At 39.2% G+C, this 20,110-nt stretch overlaps 1 protein-coding gene across 1 annotated transcript in view; it reads right to left on the reverse strand.

Annotated features, from left to right (window-relative positions):
- The window catches only part of PTPRC (protein tyrosine phosphatase receptor type C), a 230,074-nt gene that overhangs the window by 128,089 nt on the left and 81,875 nt on the right, over window positions 1-20,110 (reverse strand). The window contains exons 2-5 of the mRNA XM_082266341.1: window positions 16,122-16,148; window positions 8,972-9,085; window positions 6,468-6,581; window positions 2,308-2,373 (exon numbers count right to left, since the gene is read on the reverse strand). Coding sequence (XP_082122467.1) covers window positions 2,308-2,373; window positions 6,468-6,581; window positions 8,972-9,085; window positions 16,122-16,148 — 321 coding nt within the window. The remainder of the gene's footprint in view (window positions 1-2,307; window positions 2,374-6,467; window positions 6,582-8,971; window positions 9,086-16,121; window positions 16,149-20,110) is intronic.

Here is a 20,110-nt window from a genome sequence, read left to right on the forward strand (position 1 = left end):
TTTTTTCCCCAGAAACTCCTTGGCTGTATTTGATGCTTTTAACTATGAATGTGAGATGCATCTTGACCCTATGGACCATCTCTTCATCACAGCCCTCTATCACCTAGCCATTACGACTCCTGTTTCAAGCTGGCTTTTGTTCTTGCCATCCCACTACTACATTAATCTCTGCTAAGGTCTAACATGGCCCCATAAAGGTACACTAAAGGCACAGAACCAGGCAGAGGTTGCTTCAAACATACTATACTTGATGACCAAAAATGAGAACAACAGTTCAGATATTCTTAGAGAAACAGTATATAAACTGAGCGGCAATCCTGAAAGTTACAACCTGATTCAGACACAAAGGCTACTGCAGTACAACTATTAACTTGATCCAGTTTAGTCCATTGTTCAGAACAATCCACATTATGGAAGTGGGGTGTCCGCAAAGGGAAGGAACAAATTCTCACAAAAACTCACATATTGTTCAGCAGTCTCCTGTTGTTTTCCACACAGAACTAATTATCCCCTTTTTTCTATGACCCCTGCACAGAAGGCAGAGAGTACCATACCCACAAGAAAGAGGGCACCACAGTAGAAGGCATTACTAATTTAACCTCTTCTTACAGGTGGAATGTCCCAAATGTGACCCCATTGTGTTGAACATTTAAACATGTTACTTTTATTTTTTACTTCCTCTATGTGATTTGAAGTCTAAAGTGAACACAGGTTCACTTTACTCTACTACAGCATGCTTCACATTTAGTAAATTAAAGTATAACTAAAGGCAAACCTTTTTTTTTTTTTTTTTAGGTTTAGATAGAGTGGAGAGGGACTTTATGTCTGCCTGTGCCGACGTTAATGAGATTCACCCTCTGTATTTGTCCTGTTTACCATTATCATTGAAAGTGAAATTAAAAGAAAATCACAAATTTTGGGTTGTCCCCAGAAAAGTAATAGAGGGGAAATCCTCCAATGCGGATACTAGTTCTGGTGACCTGAGGGGGGTCCCCAAAAAATTTCCTTAATTTTCAGGGATTTTCTCTCTTGTTTGGCTACAGGACAGGAAGTTAAGGGAAATCTCTGCAATGGGACACAGATGGCAAAAAAAAATCTGCCCATAGTTCTACTTTAACTAAGTTTAACTAAGTGAGGGAAATGCTGTTCTTAAACAGTTGTCAGCAGAACAAGTATTCACATTAAATGATTTCCCCTTACCTCTTGTTCTGGGGACAACTTAAAAAGTTTTTTTCCTCTCACTTTCATTCTGAGTGACAATGGTCATCGGTACAAATCTCCCCAGTGGCAATACAGTCAACCATAAAAACTAAACAGGAAGTCTAACCCTTCCCCACTTTTAAAAAAAAAATGCCTAACAATACACTTTAAAACTGATTTTTTTTTTTTAGCTTCAAGCACTTAAACTGTTTAAAGGATAATTTCCCCTTTTGTAACATGTTACATGTTACACCCATATTCAGGGAGCTGCTGCTCCCACCCCGATCTCCCCACTCTAGCTGTCACAATCTATAAAAGATGTGGCCGTGTGGGGCTACTCGGTCGGGTCATCCATTCACAGTGTTCTGTGAATGGGAAAACTACAAGCTCAGACAGCCTTTGCAGCCGTCGGCTTGTAGTCCTCAATGAACTACCAAGGCACTGTTGATTGCGCTAGGTCAGTGATGGTGAACCTTGGCACTCCAGATGTTTTGGAATCACATTTCTTATGATGCTTATGGACTCTGCTGTGTAGTTGAGCATCATGGGAAATGTAGTTCCAAAACATCTGGGGTGCCAAGGTTCCCCATCACTGCTCTAGGTAGTTCACTGAGCTTCCTGTCAGATTGTAATTGCCTGCCTGTATCAGAGGTATGGGCAGACAGATATACAAACAGTCTGCAGGACCGTGGCAATAAACCCACAATCTGTTGATCGTGGGTATAATGCTTTACAAGTCGATTACAAAATAAATAATAAATGCATATTTTTTACCTGCAAAAAATATGCATTTATTATTATTAGATGAACTTATCTGTTAAGAAATTCAGTATAAAAAATAAAGTGGTCAGGTTCCTGCCACTTGGACATAACTCCAGTCAGGGGGTTTACCATTTTTGGTTAAAAGTAAAAACCATTTCAACAACCATCATTGACCTATCTGCCATGTTAAAAATTAAAAGTGAGCATCTGATTTCTGTCATTTAGTGCAAAGTTTACAGCTGAATGCTTGTTTGCAAGTAAGTTGAATAAAGTTAGTATAAAGTTTAAATTCTCCTTTCTATGAAGTCATTTGTCAAGTTGTTACAGATAATAAAAGCAGCAAACCTGCGGTGAATGCAGATGTGAGATCCATGGAAGCGGTAGTGGGTGCTTGCGTGGCAGTGGTGTTATCTGTTATAGAATATGAAACATGACATCTTGATGACTTTTTTTTCAATTGCTTCAGATATATAGTATATTTATCGACTCAGGAATACAAATATGAAAGCACAATTTTGGGTACACAATAATATCTTTTAGACTAGATAAAACTGTAAGGTCAGTCAAAACGTTTTTTTTTCTAGGTTTAGACAAAGCAGAAATGAACAGGATCAGATCCCCTGTTGGTTTTTACTGCTGTCCCAGGCTTCTTTATAGAGAAAACCATTTCACCATATAGTAAGTAAGGGAAAATTTGCAGTAGGACACATACAGCAATAAAAAGTTGAAGAGGTTATAGCCTTTCCCTACTCTACTAAAGAAAAGCATTTTTACTTCCATCTGTGTTGCTGTTAGTCGTTTTTCTCCACTTACTGTCTAGTGAAACTTCTATCAATTAGGCGAGGGGAAAATCTTAATAATGGAGCCTCAGATATTAGTAAAAATCAAACAGGGTGTCTAATCCTTCCCCACTCTACCCAAAATTAAAGCTGAACTTTAGTCAGAAAATTAAGTCCTACTAGATCATTTCGGGCTGCCCCCTTTTGCAAGTATAGCTATGTAAAACTTTTAAACAGCCAATCAGCGGGCGAGAAAACAATTTGACACTCTGATTGGCTGAATCGGTACGTACAGCTATTCTATCGTGACGCGCGAGATTTCAACTCATAAACAATGCTGCGGAATGCCGGGAAATGGTGAAAATATACGCAATATCAAAATTAATAGGTCTTACAGGGAAAAACTTAACCGTGATATACCTGGGCTTTACTGTCTCCCCCTGCTCTGCACATGCTCAGTTGCTTTCCATTTTTGTCATTGTGCTTAAAATCAGAGCCTCTAGAGGCCAATCTGCTGACAGCCTAAAGATTTACTGCTGCTGAGGGGCTCTGGGCTTCAACAAAATGGCAGCCTCCAGCAAGAAGAAACAGGAGCAATGCTGGAGACAAATTACAGCACACTACTTTTGGTAGCATAATTATTAATGTGGAATGTATGTTCCTTGCTAAAGGAATGTGTTTACTGATGTTTAGAAACAAGCAAACAAATAAATGTACAACATAACAAGGAAGCAAAAAATACAATCAACATGAAACAATGTTAATGCTGCCACCCTTCTCTCTGCTTTTTCACATTAATGCTGCAGGTATACTGTGAATAAATAAAATATTGACTGGTGTCGCCAATAGCATGACTGTGTTCAGTATATTCAGGAAATGATAACATTTTACATGTAGTAAACAAAAAATATGTCCTACAGACCGGAAATAAAATTCTAAAAAAAGTTTACCTGCAAAAGACTCTTAATACTTACTATGTAGGAGGGCAGTGAGTTTTTCCTTTGCCGTCTCCAAAACCTCAGGCCACATGAAGGATCTTTGGAATCCAATGCTTCTGTTGCTGTTTGCTGTGGTTCCTCCTCCTGACCACGGCGGCCAGCAGGAGGAATCGCAGTGCGCAATAGTGACACAGACGTTTGACACACGCAGAAGTGTCAGATTCTGCCAGAAATAGAAGCTCATGGAGTCAGAGAAATGAGGACTCACCACCCTCTGGAGAAGTAATCTTTTGCTAGCAAACTTTTTTACATTTTAAAGAGTCAATATATCCAATATAGTGCAGGAAGCAATATTTGTTACCAGCAATTTCAACATAGTAAACTGAATCTGCATTCATAATGCGATGAAGATAATCTACAACAAATATTAGAAAAATTTACTGAAAGGTTCTATTATAGAGCACTTGAGCTAACTGCCTCATCAGACCTGTAGGTAAGTATTGCATGGTGGTGCTGTTTGCGATGAATGGGGTAAGAACAGCAAAGCTGGTGCTTGTGGGTTTGAGGTCTTTCCCGGAACTTATTGTAGAATCTGGAAAAAGTTTTAGGAGTTTTGTTAGTTAAATAGGTGCGACCTGTGATAAAAAGAATATTCTGTAGTATCATTATAATGATCATACCAATCACTGATGTTAATATGTTAATATACATAGTTACTAAGCAAAACATTTAGGAAATTTGTTCATCTAGTAGCCTGAAAACAGAAAATAGAGATAGCTGATATTTTAGGTAAGGCCTTCCGGATCCCCAGATTTTTAAAACACTAAAAACACTATATATTAAAGTGTATCTGTACCCCAAATTTGATTTTTTTTTTTGTTTTGGGTAACATGGAGAAAGGTTAGAATATCTGTCAGGTTTTACTGCTATTCCAGGCTGTGTTATACAGATTTCTCTTAACTTTCTCTTTGGAGAACACCCTTATTGCAAGAAAGAAAGTCAAGGCAAATCTGGAGTTTTCCCCCTCATTTCCTGTTCTGGGAACATTCCTTTTACCAGACTGGGAGGGAAGGAATATCTCCAGCAAAACCTCAGACAAGTAGAAACACAGAAAAGTGACGGCAGAAAAAAACCAAGTAGTCCATCGAGTCTGCCAATTTAGGTAGAACCAGAGAGGAGTTTAAATCCTTTCCCACTCTATTCTAACTGGAAAAAGTTTTGGATTCCCAAGGTATTACAAACATTTCACCAATCTGGGTGCACTGCTTCTATTATTATAGTAGAAGGGAGAAAAGAGCTGATTGGAGAATTTGAAATAAACTAAAGGGGAAAATAAAGAAACTGTGTTAAGCATAAAAATGTCTACTGTACATAGTGCAGAAGACATTGCCTAAGGACACTTGCAATAAACTGAGATCTAACAAAAAGCTGGTCAAAAAAACTTTTGACAGTGTCTAATCCCCCTACGGTAGCATCCTATAACTCAGAGTATATGAATATCTGGCCTGTGTCCTATAATGTACAATCACAATAAAAAATGTTGGGTATAGATACACTTTAAAAGTCGAAGGCTTGATTTATTAGGGTTGGAGGCAATGGCTGTGACATATTCAAGGTCATCTTGATAATGTTAAGAACTCAGGTAGACCCATCATATTTCTTGCATCAAAGCCAACAGTATGGAAGTGAACCCTATAGGCTATTCCCTTATGTTACCAAACACATTTATAACTTTAGACTACTAGTAGCTGAATTAGATCTAGAGATACCTATGCCTGGGCATATCCGTTACTCCGTCACTCTTTGCATAGCATAGCAGTCACAGGTAACCAGCTAGTTCTTACATCAACCAATATATTAACTTTCATATTTTGTATATGACCATTCTCCATTAATAATGACTTGGATATAGCAAATAAATCTTTCCCCTTGTTAATGTTTAGCACAAATATGTACATACAGTAGCTTAGGGTATTGTCTAGTTTGTTTTTTATTCTTTTAAAGAAGACCTTTATGAAGAAGATCTCCATCCAATCCTTGTTTCAACTGTGTACACTTTAATTAGTACAAAGTGAAAAAGTTTGCTAAAACCCAAATCCGCAACTGGTGGATGCATTTTCTCCATTTAGCCTTGAAATTTTAAGTCCAGGCAAAATGTCTTTTAAGTTTTGGATATAATGGAAAAAGATTAGAAGTTATATAAAGTTTTACTGCTATGCAGCACTCCAATTGAGATATTTTTCCTTTCTGTCCTGGTGACATTGGTTTCACCAGACAGAAATTGAAAGAAAATCTGCAATAGGTACACAGACAAAAAGTTTCTCCTACTCCAGTAATAAAAAAAAAAGTTATTTCTGTTTACATTGCTGTTGTAGATTTACCCTCATCTCTTGTCTAGTGAAGCCATTATCACCAGGAATATAAGTGAAGGGAAGTCTCCCCAGATAGCAGTAAAAAAAAAAACAACATCAATTTCCCCAGTCTATCAAAAACTTAAAGGTTTGGGCTGGACATACACTGTAAGTGAGCTGGCAAACTGACCCGTTGGATTATTTCATAATTTGGTAATATATTCCTAAAATATGTTTAGCTAATTTAAATTGAAAATCCAATTGTGCTTTAATATCAAGACACAGAAGACTTATTGATTCTTCTGAAACCGATTGCAGGGTCAAATTTATTTGATTGCCGGTGAAGCAAATTTGCTCACCACTAATGTTTTGCATTGTTTGGAAAAGATGCTTTTGCTGGCCTGCTTGGCTTTTTAGACTGGAAAATAAGTACATACTAGAGTTGAATAGAGGAGTGAGTGCAGTAAAGACAGCAGAGCTGGTGTTTGCAAGTGTGGGAGTGTCCACAGAGACAGTTGCGTTGAGTGCTTGTGGGTCAGATTGAGATGTGTCTGTAATAAAAAAAAAAATCATAATTATATTTTCTAAAGAACATTATATTTTCTTATTAAATGTGTATATTTTGCACCATTGTTCAAATTAAAGCGGTTCTAAAGTCTAGACACTTTTTTACCTTACTGCATTCCCTGCATTAAAGTAAAAAATGTACCAGTAATTGTATCGCCCCCCTCACCCTCTCAATACTTGCCTCAAGCAATCCAGCGCTGTGCTCATCTTTATTGGTTCTACCCCCCGCTCTCATAGGCTTTGCTGAGGCAGCGGAAGCCCTTGCAGGGGACAGGGCCGAGCTATACTGTGTGTGTCAATGGATGCGGCTTCTTAAGGGGGCACCCCAAGAAGTGGAGCCTAGAAAGTTGCTGGGGAAACCCAGAAGAGGTTTGGGGCCGCTCTGTGCAATACTACTGCACAGAGCATGTAAGCATAACATGTTTATCAAAAATCAAAACAAAAAACCGAGCCTTTACAACCGCTTAAAACAAAAACAACATAAAAACAAATGATTTTTGCCAAAAATGAATAAAGTTGACACTACTCTATCAAATATATACCCCTGTAACCCAAGTCTGTTGTTCAGTTGAAAATATACCTTCTTCCTATACGCTGTGGAGGAGATTTGCTAAAACGGGAGAGTACAAAATCTGGTGCAGCTCTGCATAGTAACCAATCAGATTCTAACTTCAGCTTGTTCAGTTAGATTTTCACAATAAAACCTGGAAGTTGATTGGTTACTCTGCACAGCTGCACCTGATTCTGTGTGCACCAGTTTTAGTAAATCTCTCCCTGTATTTCCATCATCACCTGTGTTTTCATTATTTTTATTTTTAGGCTCGGTTCACATTGGTGCGATGCGGGAAACCCTGCGAATCCACTGCATTGCACCTGACTCGCAGGCAGTTCACACTGCCATATGCGAACCGTTGGGAGTGTCAATACAACGTAATTGACACCCCCAGATTGGTTCGCATTTCACAGTGCGAGCTGTCAATTCGGACAGGAATCAGATCACATAGGTGTGAACACCCTTGCGATCTGATTCTGCTGTAGACCAAAAAAAACGGTCCTGCACGACTTTGATCTGAATGCAATGCAAATTCAGCCATACAATCTGTATGGCTGAATTCACATCGCACAGATATCACATATGATTTGCACAGCAGTGCAGTGCAAATCACAAGCAATGTCTTCCATCGTACCAATGTGAACCCAGCCTAAAGGAATGGTACAGAAAACTTAAAAACAGAGACTGAAAGAGGTCAGCAAGGAAACATTAGACATAAATATAATGGCAGGTACATTACTTTATTATTATATAAAGCTAAATTTTTTTTTTCTTTTCCTTTAAAGTGACTCTGTCATGAAAAAGTGTGGGGCTGCCATTGCCAGGTCCTTTTTGAAAATTCTAGTTGCCTGGCTGTGTCTGGCTTCAGTACTTTTGTGCTACATACATGGAACAAGTATGCTATAAATACTGTAGTTGGGTCAGAGACTCAGAAAGCATTTACGTGAAAGCATATGCATAACAGCCAAGGAACTAACATTCCCAAAGCAGCACTCATACTTTTCTTATGACAGAGCTACTGTAAAGATAACTGTGCTGAAAATCAACAAATCTTTAATACATACTATAGAAAACTGTGATGTAAATCCTTAATACATACCATACTTACTGTACGTACTTCATTTTTGCTAACATATAGTATAATTTACTCACGCCTTGACTTGCTGATGACATAATTATGATGGCACACTAGGCACAATAGAACTTTTGGTTGTGCAGAGTAAGAAATTGCGACAGAAAAATGATAGGCGAAACTGTCTAAAAGCCGTAAGTGGCAACAAATGATCTTTTATGGTGCAGTGATCATACTTTATGATGAGTTCTGAGACACCCATTAATGCCTCTATTCTATGCATATGAAATATATGCAATCTTTTTATCTATATGTTGTACAAATTGCAGCATTTATGCAAAATGTTCGCACATTTACAAATGTGAATCATTGTTTATTTGTGCAATATTAAAAATGTCTCATTCTGCACTATTTAAATGGCATACCACCAATAGCTATTGCACCCACTGTCATTTACCAAATAAGCAAGTTAATATTTGTTAGATCATTTGGTAGATTAGATACCTCCTCCAAGTATTGACATCATGCAGCGCCCAACAATCTAATAAAAAGAGAATTCTCATTGCTAATTTAGTTCAAAGGACCCTTTTATCAGTTAAATTATCGTGTCAGCAAACTTAGAATATTGACCTATGTGAAACAGGCTGGAGGATAAATTAGCTGGATTTTTTTAGCATTATTTTTCACATTGCAAGGAAAATGCTTCTGTGGGCTTGCTTGCCCACCCAAACACGAGAATGAGTACATACTGGAGAAGACTGGAGAAGTGAGTGTATTGGGAACAGCAGAGCTGTTGACTGTAAGTATGGGAGCTTCCATTGAGACAGTGGTGGTGGATGCTTGTTGGTCAGATTGGGATGTATCTGTAATAAAATAAAATGTGAAAATATATACTGTAAATAAAAAAAAAAACTTCAGCGCAGAAATATTTTTCAGTGCTGGCCACCCCTGCACTGTAACTCCCCATAGACATTAATGTAGCTATATTCCATCCAAATGAAAGGCCTGGTAGCCTAAAGTAGACTATTACTAAAACCTCCAGGAGTGTCAATATCCTTATCTCCTGTTGCACTCAGTGGTTCCTCCCATTAACATGATGGTTATTCCCACCAACTCCCTCCAACATGATAGGGATGATTTACTAAAATCATGACGTGGACAGAGGGAGAAACCACTGAGTTCAACAGAGGACCAAAAGTTCAGCACTCCTTTAAGCGTTAGTTTATGAAGAAACAATTTATTATGAAACATGACTGTTAATCAACACAATACAAATTCAGACCAAGGACCAGATAAACTACTGGTGGCACAGAGTGAGAAATTACAAGGAATTTATGTGCAAAAATTATGCAAAAAAAGCCACAAACTGCAACAAATGATCTATTATGTTTCAGTGATCATAGTTTAATAAGAGTCCTGTACCACCTACTGCTTGACACACTAGTTGTATTATTCTATGGGCCAAAATATATATACAATTTTTTTTTTAAATTATATGTTGTACCAATTGCAACATTCTTTTGAAATATCGCAGATATGGAATTTCCTATTTGTGATGCATATGTCACATTACACAGGCACATGCGGTCACTGTTTATTTGTTGCAGCAGTAAAAACGTCTATTTCAATAGACATTTTTACTGCTGATTGTTTATTGGGCCCAATATGTCTAGGCTCCATGTACACGGGACGTTAGAAAAAACGTCCTGCAAAGCTATTTCTGACGCCGGGAAAAAGCAGCTGTTAAACGTGCTTTCAGTAGCTTTTTCCATTTGCGTTATTGCACATTTGGCAACGTTGCTTTTAGCAGCGTTTTTCTGCCTCCATTCAAAATCAATGGTTCCCTATGGGAGCCTATTGATTTGAATGGAAGTCGCACCGCAAGTCGGATCTGACTTGCGGCGCGATCTACACTGTGAGAATCTTGAGGGGGAACTCCACGCCAAAAATGGGAAAAAACGGCGTGGGGTCCCCCCCAAAATCCATACCAGACCCGTAACCGAGCATGCAGCCCGCAGACGTCATCTGTGACACGAGGGGGCGGGGCCTCCCGATGACGTCATCGGGGCCACGCCCCTAATGGCTATATAATAAGCTGCATAATTACCGGAGACATCGTCGGAGGAGGACCGGAGGAAGAAGACGAGCCGACAGCAAAAGAGCAGAAGACCGGAGAAGAGAAGAAAAGAAGAGAGGACAGCAGAAGACCCCGGAGAGGAGAACACAAGAAGAGCGGACAGCAAAAGAGCAGAAGACCCCGGAGAGGAGAAGACCCCGGAGAGGAGAAGACAAGAAGAGCCGGATGAAGATTTTTAATAAACTTTCCAAAACCTCTCCTGTCGTTATTTCCATACACTGCCTTTTATGTGGTGAATGAGTGTACCCCATACCCATTCACATAGGGAGGGGGTCCGGGATCTGGGGGGCCCCCTTGTTAAAGGGGGCTTCCAGATTACGATGAGCCCCCTGCCCGCAGACCCCCACAACAACCGGCCAGGGTTGTGGGGATGAGGCCCTTGTCCTCATCAACATGGGGGCAAGGTGCTTTGAGGTGGGGGGTGCAGAGCTCCCCCTGCCCCAAAGCACCAACACCCCCCCATGTTGAGGGCATGTGGCCTGGTGTGGTCCAGGGGGGGGTGGGGCCGCTCGCTCGTCCCCTCCCCTTTCCTGGCCTGCTTGCTCGGATAAGGGTCTGGTATGGATTTTGGGGGGGACCCCACGCCGTTTTTTCCGCGTGGGGCTACCCTCAAATTCTATACCGGACCCGAAGGGCCTGGTTTGGAACCTGGGGGGGACCCCCACGCAGTTTTTTTTCCCATTTTTGGCATGGAGTTCCCCCTCAAGATTCTCACAGTGCAGGTCGCGCCGCAAGTCGGATCCGACTTTCGGTGCGACTTCCATTCAAATCAATAGGCTCCCATAGGGAACCATTGATTTTGAATGGAAGAAAAAAAACGTAGAACGTGGCTGAACGTAGGTTCATCACGTTCAGTCACGTTTAGTCACGTTCGGCCGCGTTTCTGTGTTTGAAACGCCGGGAAACACACGTTCGAACGCAAATAATTGCGTTCTAAAAAAAGTCCCTGAACGCAACTGCCTGTAAATGACTGTAAACGAACATGTGTACATGGACAGATAAGATAACATGGAGCTGCGTTCAGGGGCTTCTGAAAAAAACGCCCAACTCGTCCTAAACGGCCATTTCCAGCGTCCCGTGTACATGGACCCTTAGACTAAAAGTACCCATGCCTGGGCACATCCAGCTACTCCATGACTCTTTGCCTAGTATTACGGTGCTTATAAATATATTTGACTTGCTAGCCCTTAAGTCAGACCAAAATATTACCTTTCAGAAGTTTTTTATGACAACACTCTATTATTGTCTGTTTGGATATATTGCTCCTATTATTGTTTAAAAAAAAAAAAAATAAATTACTCGAGGCTGTAATCCTTGCTAAGGTTTCAAAGTTTGAGCAATTATGGCAGCCATGGGTCGACCATTTCCTCCCTCCTGATTTTGATAATCTATTACTCTATCCATAACCTCCCCCCCATTCAGTTATGCTGATATACAGTCACCGTCTCTACCTCCCCCCCCACCTCTCCCCTCCAGGCAATACTCCCACACTCTTCTCTCCTCTCCCCCCCCCCCCCACTTTCTCCTGCTTCTCCTCTTTCTTTTCTTTTACCTCTCCCTCCCCTTTGTCTGGTCCCATCCAAACCACTCCCTCCGTTTAGGGCATTTTCTGTTACCTAACCCTATTGATCTATACTGCAGAGTATAGCTCCCCCCCCCCTTAACATTTTTATCTCCATGGGCGGCTTCCCTCAGCATCCCGTGATACCTTCCATTTTGGATCTCAGACCCTTCCCTACTCACCCATCACCAGTTACCTGCTATATTACCCTCAGAATGGTAAACTCTTATGAGTAGAGATATTTTCCCTCACCTCTAAGGTGATTCTTTGATTCTGTCTGCTACTTCTTATGAATGACCTGCAGATCTCATTGTCTTTGTTCTTTCTTCTTTTTCTTTATGTATTCTGTGAATGCTCGTTTTTTTACACTGTTGTAATTTGTACTTTGTATTATTCTTTTCAAAAAAATGTTTAAACACGACAAAAAATATATTACATAGTTCTCTATGTCCAGTCCAGTTTGTTTAGGGCCATCATAAAGAAGACTTCTATAAAGTAGGCCTCCATTTGCGCAGTTTGAGTTTTAGCTGGTGACACTTTTATTAGCAAAACGAGAGCCAGTCTCCTGAAACTGGAAATAGCAACTGGTCTTTACATTTGTTCCCTGCTACTCCATAGGTGGATTTGCAAAGGGGCTCTTTGGACTACTTACTGCTTCAATCATTTTTAAACCCCACGCAGTATGAGAACTGACAGATGTTAGGATGAAAACTCATGAGAACAACATGGTGCATCTGTCAAGATTGTCTTTTAGCTTAGATTTACTTCTATAGATATTCTTTACTGGCTCCCCCAAATTTAGTAAACTAATCCTCAGACTAGGCTGTACTAGCGCTTACAGCGCATTTATACTATGGGATAACAAATTATTTTGTATATCAGAGTCAGTGTCTGGTGTGTTATCAGGGCCGCTGATAATGCAGTACAACCAGTCCTTTTGTACCGCGCCTGGGCCCCATCAGCTCAACAGGGAGGCCCGGGCAGCTTTAGAGTTAATTTCTCACAAATAAAAAAATAGGCCTTCCTAAACTTCATCCTACTTCCTACATGCTAATTTAAATTTTTCAGGTGAGAGTAGCGGAGGGACTTTTTTTTCTATTTCAGGGTGCAGGTACATAATTCTGTCCCGCATGTTGCAGTTCTAGCCGGCCAACCACTGCCTTCTCTGGCGGAGTGATCTCATGTAAGTGCTCTGCTCCACTCAGCACAAAGACTGAGCTGCCAACCTGCTCTTGGTCCAAAGAAAGCATTGGGAGACGGCAGAACTGGGTCAGGGGCAGATCCACGGGTGGAGCCGAGGGCGGGGTCGAAGGGGACCCCGTCAGGTAGGCTGTACGAGGCCCCAAGATTTCTAAAAGTGGTCCTGTGTGTTATCAATAAATAAACTCAGGTTGGTGAAAGTGGAGTAAGGTGGAGGTAAGGCTATACCTATAATGAGGAAAATTTAACAAATATATTATTACAGTACAAAGGAGTTTTATTTACGCAGGCTACATATAAAAATACCATTGGTTACACTATGGTATGTTTACAGGAAGTCTGTGTTTTAGGAAATCCAGTAACTTTCATTGGTGATGTCTCCTGAAAACTCTAATTCCATAGATATCAATATGATTCAACTGCTTTACAACTTTCCAAGTTACTAACCCAAAACAAGTATGTTGGCCTGGAGTTCTGGCTTTACTCTTATTTCATTTGCTGCATGCTTGTTCCCAATCAGGCAGCCACTACTTTTATTTTCGGTCCAGAAACAAATTTATATCTTTATTATGGAGTTTATAAGGAGTGTTACTTTTCCCTTGCGAGACATTCTCTGCAAGGATCGTTATCTCTGTTGATTGGTGGATTTTCCTTAGTTAAGAGTAGGATCATGCTTGTGTGAAGGGGAGTAGGGACCTTAAGACTAGTACACTCGATTAGAATATTGTACAAAAAATACAGATTTCAAGGAGATCGAATGATAATCTGATCGTTAGTACACAGGGGACAACCACGAACATTTTTCTCGTACGATACCATATCGTACTATTTTCATTGAATCAGTAAAGTTTTCATCCATAAAATGCAACAAAATACATTACATTACTTCCTAATTTTTATTTTATCCTAAGAGAATTTTTGTTATTTAGTAATATTTAACTGTGCATCCCCAGTTGTTCAAAGTTTTATCCCTTAGGGCTCTTTCACACTCCGTTTATCTAAGCGGGGGATCGATCCGTGAATCCTCCGCTGAGCAAGAGGATTACAGCTGTTCTCCGCACTGTATGCAGAGACACAGCTGTCAGTTCCCCATACATCACTATGGGGGAATCAGATGTAAACGGACTGTCGGTCCATTCTCATCGAATCCCATCCGATCCGATCCGCTGGACGGATGAAAAATAAGGTTTCCATCCGTCCATATTTGACAGATTGGATCGGATGTCAGCAGACATGTCTCCGCTGACATCCGATGCCCCATAGGAATGCATGGGGGGACCGTTCAGATCCGCCAAAAAAACGGACAGGCGGATCTGAACGGTCCTCCTGTGTGAAAGGGGCCTTAGGGAGCAGTATAGAAACATATATGTAAAAATAACCCCAAGAACCCAAATTACAGTATTTTTTCCTGAAACGTCTGCACTAAAATACACAACTTGGGGCTGTAACCCAAAACGGAAAGGTGGGGGTGTTTTTTTTGCTTCCTAATTCTTGTTCCTTTTTTTCCATCTACTTATTACAAACTTGCTATAGTCTATTTCAAACTTTGATAGACTGGGGAAAGATGTGTTGAAATATGGTTAAGTGCTGTCAGACATCGCATGTGATTCGCACCACGCTGCTATGAAAATCACATGCGATGTCTGTGCGATGCAAATTTAGCCATACAGATTGTGTGGCTGAATTCGCATTGCATTCAGACCAAAGTCGTGTTCAACTTTTTTTTTGGTCTTCACCATGCTAGCATGGGTGTTCACACCTATACGATCGGATTCATGTCCGAATGACAGTTCGCACTGCGATATGCAAACTAATCTGGGAGTGTCATTAACTTTATATTGACACTCCCAGCAGTTCGCATAAGGCCGTGTGAAAATTCAGAGTATATTATTTATTAAAATTAAACAGGTTTTTATCATTTGCACGTTTATAGGCACTTATTAATTAAATCAATCCACCTAATATTTTCAACATGGTGAGATAGTTCTAATACATTGTATATTACTGTGAGATTTTTCCATCCTTTAAATAAAAAATAAGTAATGTGCTGTTATGCTCACTACCCCTGACTCATTCAATATTTCCAGAGGAGAATGGACAGCACATAGGATGGTAACAAGAAAGCCAAAACTTTGTATTTTGCTTTTGATGCAGCCGAGAAAGTTTAGAGCCTTCATTTTTTATTTATTTATTTTTTATTTTTCTGTGGTTTGTGTCCCTGTTGCTAAAATGTCACAGTCAGGACAGGAAGTAATAAAAAGTTTTCCAAAATTAATACAAGCAAAAAAACATTTTTTAGTGAGGAATCAGTACAACTTCTGTGCCTTGCTGTGCGGAGGCTCCCTCCTTTGCTTGTCCAGATGCCACAGGGACAGGGAATAGCAGAACATCTTCCCAAAGAGGAATTACAGAATTAATTGTATTATTTGGGAATATTACATAGTGACATGACTCTCAACTGTCCTTTATTTGGGGAGGACAGTTCCTCTTTTGGAACCAAATCCCTCTATTTGTTCCTCATTAACTCATTCCCTATTAAATCATTGCCTTTTTATTATTTTAAAGCCAGTATAAAACATGTAGTGGTAAAAAATAAAAAATAAAAAGCATTTGTGAAGTTTACCAATTATTTTGTTCATGTTAATTCAAACCTAACCAACCATTTTTTTCTTGAGTTTTACATTTACTTTAGACTATGAATTATAAAAAAAAATATTTTATATAAAAGTGAAAAATAAATAAAATATTTAGTAAGAAAGTGTTGAATATAAAAAATCAAAATATACATATAAAATATTAAATGAAATATAAAATATTGAATAATGAATTATTAAGTATTACAAAGAGAGTATATTTTGAACTCTGCATAACTTATATCATTATTTCAATTTGCAGTGTTTGTTTATTTTATTAGGTAGAACATTTAATAAAGAGATTTTAACAAGTATGAAGAAATGACTTAATGATGTTACAATATAAAAAAGTGGTTTTAACATATTACCAGTTTTGTTCGCTGAAGGATCATCTCCTGTGAAAACAGAAAATAAAAAAAACAGATTGACTCAAGTGCGTGCTTAATTAACAATTTATACGCAAATCAATAGCAGATCCTTGTAAATGCATGTGCACAGAACTTTTCAGCAGATGGCACTAGAATACACTTTTTTGGGAAATGAAAAGTAAAATATCAGAGAATCTTTTGCTTTCTACAATGTTAGCCTGCAGGAGGCGCTGTTATTCTATTAATGAGAACAAGCAAACTATTTTACCGTCTTTAGTGAAAGACATTTACCAATATACGTCAGATACTATACTGTTTTTTGTAACATATTTTGAATAGTTTAAAGACTTATTATAAAAAATAAAAAACACAGAAAAGAAAAAAAAAAAGCATAAAGGCATCTCACTAGGAAAAATACATTAGTATATCCAGCAATTCATTAATTAGGTAAAACAATGTATATGTCTGTTTCCAGGTTAAAGCAATGTTCTAGGAAATTGTACTGAAAAAAAAAAAAAAATAAGCATAAATGCCTGACATCTATTTTTATATTGTTAGACAACAGTACACAGCACAAATCAGAAAGGTATAGAATAGATATAAAGATATCTTTATCTTTCACCAATCCGGTATCACCCCTTGCAAGTTGGGTGTTGTAGTAAGCAATGAATGGCACCATGTTCAATAGATATGTTGCCAGCATACCTCATTTCTTTATGAATTCAGTCCTTTATTGTGCAAATTCAGCACATCATGAATAAATTCAACTTTTTAAGCAAGGTTCTTTCATTAGGTAAAAATTAAAAATTCCCAGTGAGATTTTCCATGTGATTCCAATTAATTGCTATTGAATTACATAGATTACCACTTTAATGTGGTAACTTTAACTGAAAGGCAGGTATTAAAGCATACGTGAAACCCTTACCTTGTAAAACGACCCGTTCAGGTTAAAATAGAAATGAAAGGCAAAACATATATATATATATATTTATAAGTGATCACATAATCTCTGTTCTTGGCTGCATAAGGTGCTTAGAGAGAGGTGGGGGTGGAGAAGGAGCAGTACAATAATCTTCCCAGTAAATGGCTGTGCAGGTTTGGGGAGGGGGGGGGGTGTCAGCAGAAGTCTGATCATTGGAGGACAGGCAGGTTGTTCTTCCAACACAGCCAGCAGAGAACTGACCACGCTGAGATGGATGAGCTCTCATGCCTAGTGTGGTCAGTTTTGAATAGGAAATCAGAGGGACTGGCAGGATCATCCGGGATTTCACACAAAAGAAGCAATACAAAGAGAACAGAGGACTTTTAACAAAGGTACTGTACACGGGACAACAGGGACATATCAGAAATATGAAATGTCAGGGTAACATATTCTTTTAATGCAGGTTACAGGAAGATCTCAGAAGTGAGATGGTAATTTTTTATAATAAAGAGGGCAAGTGACACAGGAAGCATTACTGCTGAAATGGTGTATAGTGGTGTCATCACCCTGACTGCAAGGTAGCAACGGGTGTGTAAATACCGAGACTGAATAAAGAGAATAATAACTCCTTTGGCAGGTACAACACATAAAGTAGATGCTTCCAGATGTGTATTTAGCTGTTCTGATAAAGTTATTTTTAATGTTATGTGATACAAAATGCCCTCTAGATGTAGTTGTGATGCTTCAATAAAATTTACAAACAAGCCTCGAAAAGTAAATTAAAAGTCGTCAAACCCATTTATTTTCGCAGCAATGACAATTTAAATTTAGACACTGGGGTTGATTTACTAAAACTGGAGATTCCACAATCTGGTGCAGCTGTGTATTGGAGCCAATCAGGTTCTAACTTCAGATGCTCAATTAAGTTTTGTCAAAAAAAAAAAAAAAATGGAAGCTGATTGGTTTCTATGCTATCCATATTTTGCACTCTCCAGATTTAGTAAATCAACCCCTATAACATTGGTATCTCCAGTGATTTTCCCTGCTCTACTCTCACTGTGATCATTAATTATGTATGACATAATAGTTAAAAAATGCTACAAATTTTCCATACAGCACTTGTATTTGTACAGCAACGCTACGATAAACACATACATACGTGACTTATGATATTATGATGCGTGATATTAGGATTATTGTGATACGTGACTTATATTAGGATTCTTGTGATAAGTGACTTATATTATAAGGATTATTGTGATACGTGACTTATATTATGATTATTGTGATAAGTGACTTATATTATTAGGATTATTGTGATACGTGACTTATATTATGATTATTGTGATACGTGACTTAGTCCCGGTTCACACTACCGCGACTTGTCAGGCGGCTTGTCAGCCTGACAAGTCGCGGTCCATTCAGTGCTACGGGAACCGTTCTAATAGGAGCGACTCAAGTCGCTCCGACTTAGAAAATAGTTCCTGTACTACTTCGGGGCGACTTCGGAGCGACTTGCATTGACTTCAATTATGTGAAGTCCGTGCAAGTCGCGCCGAAGTCGCGGTGTACGCGACTTCACAGGTCGCCCCCGAAGTCGTGCCGCGGTAGTGTAAATGGACACTTATATTATGACTATTGTGATACATGACTTATATTATGATTATTGTGATACATGACTTATATTATGATTATTGTGATACGTGACTTATATTATGACTATTGTGATACATGACTTATATTATGATTATTGTGATATGTGACTTATATTATGATTATTGTGATACGTGACTTATATTATGACTATTGTGATAAATGACTTATATTATGATTATTGTGAGTGCCCAGTGGCAATTGCGGCTGCCAGGCCCGCAGATCAGCTTCTCCTGTGGCGAATGGGCGCGTGTGCCCCCACTTGCGTTCCCGCGAAGCGATGTACAGTTACATAGATTTGCGGGACAGAGCCACAGTTTATGTACTGCTGGCAGTCAGCAAGTGGTTAAAGTACAGGAGCTTGTTTTGAGCTACAAGCTACTAGCTTTAAGTGTTTTGAAAAAAACTTGAAAAACGGAACACCTGAAAAACACGTGAAAACCGTGAAAATTCTTGCTAATGCATTTTTTTAAATAAGAAGCTAGCTTTCTATTGGCTAATAAAAAAAAATGTAACAACGCCTGCAAAAATGCTCAAAATTGCCTGTACAAAAGCTAAAAAAAAGCATGTAACAACAATCAAAGACGCTCAGCTCAAGTATGAGTGCCACCTAGCTTTACAAGTCTACATAGGGAACATTCTTGATGTGACACAATACAGCAGTATCATTTTTCAGAAAAGATCCCTCTTGCATCATTAAAAAACAATCCTGAAGCTCCAGGTCAGTGATTTATCCTAGGCAGAGATGATATCATCAGTCTGCTGCAAGCAGGAGAAATAATTTTCCCAGGTCTCCCCATGTGGGGAAACAGCAACATTGTATATCTATGGCAAATCACAAAGTGAGCGGCTGCAACAGGTGTGAGCTAGGTCAGACATTTGGTGCCGGTTCACACCGAATCGTGGTTCGGGAAACCCTCATTCTGTGAGCGTTTCCTGTAATGTATTTCAAATGCACTGTGTGTCATCTGCAATGGGTGTCAATAGACTTCCAGAAGCTAGATGTGCAACACGAGGAAGGAAATAGAGCCCTTTCATACTGAGGTGCTTTTCAAACGTTTTGGTGCTTAAAAAAAAGTGCCTAAGAAGCTCACGGAAACCTATTCCCATTAAAATCAATCTATGCTCTGACTCTGGGGGTGGTGCACTGGCGGGGCGGTGAAAAAAATTCTGCAAGCAGAATCTATGAAGCGGTGGATCGCTAAAAAAGTGCCTCAAAAACACCCCTCTCCATTGAATTGATGGAAAGCGCCTGAAAAGCGATTCGAATTCGAATAAAAAATGGTTCTTGAAGCAGCTTTTGAGTCACAGGTTTCCTTAAAGAAAGCACACATTTAACACCTCAAAAGTGCCTAAAAAGCACCTTAAAAGTGCCTCAAAATTGCTGCAAAAGCACTCAAGAGTTTTATGAGAA

Source organism: Pelophylax lessonae (genome assembly GCF_965119305.1).
Source record: "Pelophylax lessonae genome assembly, chromosome: 8".
NCBI classification, from domain to species: Eukaryota; Metazoa; Chordata; class Amphibia; order Anura; family Ranidae; genus Pelophylax; species Pelophylax lessonae.